Source organism: Xiphophorus maculatus, chromosome 18 (genome assembly GCF_002775205.1).
Source record: "Xiphophorus maculatus strain JP 163 A chromosome 18, X_maculatus-5.0-male, whole genome shotgun sequence".
NCBI classification, from domain to species: domain Eukaryota; kingdom Metazoa; phylum Chordata; class Actinopteri; order Cyprinodontiformes; family Poeciliidae; genus Xiphophorus; species Xiphophorus maculatus.
In genome coordinates this window covers 30,764,682-30,771,031 of record NC_036460.1, presented here as the reverse complement: position 1 = coordinate 30,771,031, position 6,350 = coordinate 30,764,682, and the positions used below count along the sequence as shown (strand labels likewise).

The 6,350-nt window shown below is 39.4% G+C and overlaps 1 protein-coding gene across 1 annotated transcript; it reads right to left on the bottom strand.

Annotated features, from left to right (window-relative positions):
- Nucleotides 1-3,058: 3,058 nt before the first annotated feature.
- On the bottom strand, nt 3,059-6,111 carry LOC102229618 (dehydrogenase/reductase SDR family member 13). The gene is made up of 5 exons (XM_005807470.2): nt 5,938-6,111; nt 5,740-5,858; nt 5,413-5,536; nt 4,710-5,036; nt 3,059-3,585 (listed from the first exon to the last, which is right to left on the bottom strand). Exons 1-5 carry the CDS (start codon nt 6,062-6,064, stop codon nt 3,326-3,328), a joined length of 957 nt encoding a protein of 318 aa, XP_005807527.1. The 5' UTR covers nt 6,065-6,111; the 3' UTR covers nt 3,059-3,325.
- Nucleotides 6,112-6,350: the final 239 nt, after the last annotated feature.

The following is a 6,350-nucleotide window of genomic DNA, read 5'->3' as shown; positions in this document are numbered from 1 at the left end:
TTCTTCTTTTCTACACATTTGACTCAGGTCTTATGACTGTTGGGCAAATTACTGCCATCTTGTGGCCAACTAATATACCACTTTGCCAAGTTCTCCATGTAGTCCAGGTGATTTTTTTCAGGTGTACTTTTACCAATCGTATTTGGTGCTCCTGAAGAGAAAGGGTTTAGAACTGTGAGGCTGGCGGTGTTTTGTGGGAGTGTGTGAAAATCCTACCATAAATCTTGCAACAAATAGATGTAGTTCTTTTTATTCATGAAGATGTTAATTTTAGTGACTAAATAGTCATATGTTATAGAATTGTATTCAGAAAATCTGAATACCATGATAAAGTTTTTATTTTAAAAAAATGTCTGATTTCAACCTATTATTTCTCGTAATTTTAATGACTAAGTTTTACAGATAAATAAAACTCACAATTAAGTGTCTCAGATAATTGGAATAATAAGATAAACAAAAAGTATATTTTAAAGCGAAATGTCAGGCTTCTGAACAATATGCTGTACCAGTAGTACAGACTACTAATTAGAGCTCCTTTTGCTTTAATTACTGTATCAATGGGGATGGAGGCAATCAGCCTGTGGTTCTGCTAAGGTGTAATGGAAGCCCAGGTTGAGCTGACGGCTGCCTTCAGGTCTGACTCCAGCCTCAGTCCATAAACGGATTTTATCATCCTGCTCCTCCATAGCAGGATGATTCATGCCAAAGGAGCCTGAACCAAACAGTGCATATTAACAATCTGCTTCCAAATAAGGCATTGATCATCTCTGCTCTCCTGTTAGTTCCCTTTTCCCCCTAAACTTTCCCCTACCATCTACCTCCAACATATCAGTGATCTTTAATTGCAGTTACAAGTTTTACACCATTTCAAGTTCAATGTCGAAATCACTTTTATAACTTCTTTAGCTTCTCTGATTTAGCATTCATTTATAATTTTATGATAACCATAACTTATTAGTTACTCTTACTATAATCCTAGTGTGAGTTATTACAGACGTTTCCTGAAAAGAAACCAAGAATAATCCATGGTTATACATGGATTATACTCACAAATGTAAGTGTAAGTATTATTATAAGCAAACCAATATTAATATAAGTATTTTACTTTGAATCTTATTCAATTACTCAAAATGTTTAGATTCCATTCTTTAAAACTTTCATGCTTTGAAATAAGGAATAGTCTCAACTATTCTTATACATCTTACTTCCTCTTTTTCCAGGAAACCTGCTTTTTCTGTTTCATGACTCTTTCTCTGTCTGACTATGATTTCTTATGATTAGATAGAAAAAAGAAGTAGACTTAAAGCAAAGTCTGCAGGAGACAAAAGCAACACACACAGGACCAGATTTATTTTATTGAAGTTTAAGTCTACTGTTGGGCCTGGACGTCACTTGTGTGATTCATTTTAAAGATAACGTTATTTATTGTTACTGTTAAACTAAAATCTCCAGCATGGGGAAGTGGGATGAGCTCAGGTTTTCTTGACAGGGTTTCAATAGCTGCAGGCCATGACCATCAAAATGACCACAAATAAAGGCTTAAAATATTCACTCTTTGTATAAGCCGCACTTTCTGAAATGAGTGACAAAAAATATTGACATTTTTCGCAAAGGTCAAATTGTTTGAAATGTTCTTTGAAAATATTTTTCTTTTTCTAGTTTAGATTTTCTGAACTTGATTTGATGTCATTCCAGCCCCGAAGTTGGTACTGACATATATTTCATCTGAGACCTTGACTGGTTCCTGTGGGTCAAACCTCACCAGAAAGCTGTGATAATTTAAATGAAGCTGTTTAACAAGGGCCCAGTGTTATTAGTCTACAATGTAATTAAACAAATGATGTCCAAGTAGCCATTTGCACTTAGTGAATAAAGGTTTCACTGACTGATACTGGCATGACTAAACATTTAAAAAACTGGGAGGGACCATGGTGAGGGGGAAGGGTTTATTCTAGATTTGCTTTTAAACCTGTCTTTACAAAACAATAGATACTTTGTGAAAAGTCCCCTCCTATAGTTCCACTGCCACCATGGAAAACTGATTGCCGCTCACACTAAACATTGTACAGCACTGGTTTTAGCTGTTTTTAAGTGAGGTTTATGGCCCTTAATGCAGCATCGTCTGTTTTATGGGCTTACAAACACATTCCTACTGGGAATAGCAGCTTAGTCATAACCAAACCTTCTGGTTCCACTGGTCTGTTAGTGGAAGATGAGGTGTGTGAGCCGACCTCAGTTCTATCTGAACTCGTCATTCCTGATAGAGTTTCACACAAAAACAAAGTACAATTTTGTTCTTTTGCCTGTAATGCTATCATTTCCATTATGTGTGAGCCACCTGAACATTAAGCTAGCACATCCCAGTGTGAACCCTTGTGTGTTGTCCTCCCATGTGAGAGAGTCAAACAGCAATGTGGATCCACTGTCTGAGGAATGAGGAGCTTCAGTTAGGGTTAAATATTTCCACACAGGATCACTGCTGTACTTTTCCAGTTAGACGTTCTTCACTATCTGACTGCTAAATCCACACAGTGGCTTGTCTTGGTATATGTCTCCTATATTTTTACTTAAATATAAGATAATAATACTCTGCAATTCTGGAAAGTTAGTGAGTCTTGTTATACAATGTCCGTTAAAGCAGATTGAAGATTTAAGTAATCTCTGTTATTATTGATAAAACAGAATCTTAAATAATCAGGGGCTATTTATGTCATTTGAAATGTCTACTAAGGTATTTTCTCTTACGTCATCCAGGTAAGAAGCTGACAGTTGGATCCTGTCACCCCACCCATCCTGTTACCCCACCAAACCTGCGAAACCAGAAACCACTCAAGAGAAATCTCCCAACTGGTTATTTTCCACTGGTTATTGTTTTTTTTTTTTTTACTTCTTTAAAAACATTTTGAACTCACTAGTAAGAAAGTCTTCAGTACTAATTCATTAGTCATTACTAAAACAGATGCAATATATTTAAAATGTGAACACAAACAGGTTAGACTTCTGGGTATGAGGAAACGTTATCTGGTTGGTATCTGTACACATTACACATGTAACCGAGTTACAGAAGAAGAAAGTTTAATCAACGGGTTCACATCTGAAACACATCTGCATTCAGGTGGCTCAGAAAGACTCTTCAGACTTCCATTACTATACATTTGGTCATGCATCGTAATACTTGCCATCATTTCAGCTTCCATCACTTGATTAGTTTTAGCCACAGTTTTCAGTCAGTTAAATCAAGCGAGGCCATCAAGTTACACCTACTACCAGATAGCAGAAAACACAAGTCCTTGTTGCGGTTTAAACGGAGGCTTCTCCTTCTGCCTTAGACAAGACCACACAGTCTCTCACTGATCTCCCACAGCTTCTTTGCAGCAGCATCATCCCTGGCTTTAGCAAACAGATCTCTAACGGTGCAGTTGGAGAAGTAGCGTCCACTGAGGGGCTCGATGCCCTCCTGCAGGGCACAGTGGAGGGTGGTCTGGCATCCCTGGATGGTGTTCTTGAAGAAGAAGGTGGTGATGGGTTTGAGGACGATTTGTAGGAACAAGCCAGTGTTCCTACCAAGCTCTGAGCTGATGGCTCCTGCAACAACACAAAGTAGATAAGGTGAAATGATGAATGATGCTTGTCATGCCTGGTTGGTAACCTGTTATACAAATACAGCAGGTGAGTGTGTCCCTCCCTGAACTCTCAGTTGTTCTAACATATTTCAATAAGCAAATGTATAAATGTGTATGTGTCAGAAAGTTCTTCATCTGTTTCACTCCTCATCTTGGCTGTTTAGCTGAACGCGAGCAACATTTGTTCTGCTTCTAGATAATAAGATGTCTGTGAAGTAAACATCTTATTGTGAAGTAGACGTCTTATTATCTGCATCACATTTTGCTGATTAACATATTTGTCAGGTCAAATGGAGACTGGAAGATCCTCTGGTGGATCAGAGAGAAGCATGTTGATGTTTTTAGCTGTTTTTGGTGAACAGCACAACAGTGTTGTTCTAAAGTGCTTTATAAATAAAGTTGTATATTTTGAAAATCTTTCCAACAGGAACAGACAGGAGCTGATTGGCTAACATGCACAGTTCAAAAGCCATTTGATTTGTTAAATCGTGCTTGGTTCAAATTTGCTCATGCAGGCAGGATGCCATTTTGCATTTAGAACATTTTGACTGAAAAATGTGGTACAAAGTCTAGAGATGAACTCAAATGAACTGGTGCAACAGAACCTTAAAAGAACTGAAACTACCTACAAACTGAACCAACACTGTTGAGGCATTTGAGTCACAATCCCTCCATAAAGATGAATGAATGAGTGATAAGACCACTGAGATGACCAACATAACACTAAAAATGGTTTGACAACCAAACTCAATAACTCATATTTGAGCCTAACACAAAATACAAATAGCATGATTAACTGAGTCATGCATATCTGAGCCTGTCTTTATATCTATGAACATGCATTTTAGTAACTTAGACAAAAACTCTGATGTATGAAGGAGTTTGGGTCAGTTACTTGAAAGTGACCAAAACAGATAAAAGTTAGCTCCAGTATTCTTAACAGTTTCACTTTAAAACTCTGTGGTCTTCGTTACAGCAGTAGCTGAACTCAGCTTGGCGATGCCGCTGCTCTCTTCTCTACAGATTGCTTCTTGATTCATCTGAACGACATCAACTGGGCTTCACTCTGTCAAAACATAAACTGACCTGGGTGGAGAGTGTAGCAGGTGACCCGAGTTCCTCGCAGCCTCTTGGCTAGCTCATGGTTGAAGAGAGCGTTGCACAGCTTGCTGTCGCAGTAGATCTGGAGAAGACGTATGAAGGATGTCCCCAAGCCCAGAGCTTTGTGACTGTTCAGGCAGTCGAAATCTATTTTTCCAAAGTTGTGCGCCATGGACGACACATTGATTATCCTGCTGGGTGCGCACTCCTTCAGCCGGTCCAACAACAGGTTGGTCAGCAAGAAATGACCCAGATGGTTGACACCAAACATTAATCCAAATCCATCTTCTGTCTGACCCTGCAGGCAAATACCTGGGGCCAAATACAATGAGAGTATTCATCAGTAAAGATGTCGAGCTAAAAAGAGTTTATCTCACCTGACCTTTCTCAGAGGTTATACATTTTCCACCATTCAGATGAATGAAACAGTCAGGGTTACCTTGACTTCGTAGGTCCAGCATGGAATCCTGTAGGCTAAGATGATTGTGAAATAACTGTCTACATATCTGCTATCTTAGGTTCTTATCATTTTGACAATGGAGAAAAAAAACAAGCAAACATAGCAGATGGGAAGTGCTTTCTTGGAACAAAAGTTTGAAGCAATGGAATTTACCTAAAACAAGCCTAAGAATAATCAGTCTTGATATCATGGATGATATATGCGTGGTATGTAGTTGAGCAGTCCTACCTGCGTTATTGATTAGAATGTCCAATCTAGGTTCAGACTTCAGAAAAGACTCGGCAAAACTGCGAATAGACTTGAGACTTCCCAGATCCAGCTGCATGAACACCACTTGGCTACTTCCACTCTCCTGCAACAGGCAAGAACCAGAGAGCAGTCAGTCAGCCTGCTCCAGACTAACAGCTAGTAGTGACAGGTTGATTTTCCACAAAATGTCTCCATTTATTACAAATATAAACATCTCTATTTATTTGTTAGTACCACATCCTTCCACTGTTCCTTCACAAGAAAGAAACCAATGACTGAGTGATAAGACCACTGAGATGACCTCACCCTTCTGATCTCCTCCATAGCAGCTTCTCCTCTCTGCTTACAGCGGCAGGCCAGAATCACTCGGGCTCCTCTCCTAGCCAGGTCTATGGCCGTCGTCTTCCCTATGCCAGTGTTGCTGCCTGCAGATGAGAAACAGCAGTGTCAGGCAAAAAGTAAGGCAGGAGAGAAGAGCAGTAGAAAAGAAAAAAGTTGAATTACCAGTGACAATCACAGTTTTCCCATGTAGCTTTGCTTTGCTCGTGCATCTCTTGCCCTTCACCACAATGTGACGGTAAATGTAGGCAACTCCTATAACGACACCGACAACCAGGAGCACAACAGACATGGTTCCTGCCTCTGAGCCTCACAGCACTCTCAGCTATTTTCCGTTTTAACATTCTGTGTCATTCCAGTCAGGCAGCACCCATGATCTGAGTGGGCGGGACTCCAAGTCTCATCATCATCATCATCATCACACTGCACCACCCACAGAAAGAAAAGATCATGAAAATTCTCAGAAGACCCAGGTGATCCATGATGACTCAAAATATAGTAATGGGGTAACAAACGTGACTTATCATCTTATTCTTTTTTTAAAAACATAATGTCATGGGAGGTTTATAGTTGGCCAA

Bases quoted from the DNA above. Each gene is read 5' to 3' on its own strand.
- LOC102229618 (XM_005807470.2), bottom strand. From the start codon at position 6,064: ATGTCTGTTGTGCTCCTGGTTGTCGGTGTCGTTATAGGAGTTGCCTAC. The intron at 5,037-5,412 runs GTAGGACTGCTC...ATTTGGCCCCAG, and splicing joins CATTCTAATCAATAACGCAG to GTATTTGCCTGCAGGGTCAG. The intron at 3,586-4,709 runs GTCAGTTTATGT...GTGTTGTTGCAG, and splicing joins CTGCTACACTCTCCACCCAG to GAGCCATCAGCTCAGAGCTT.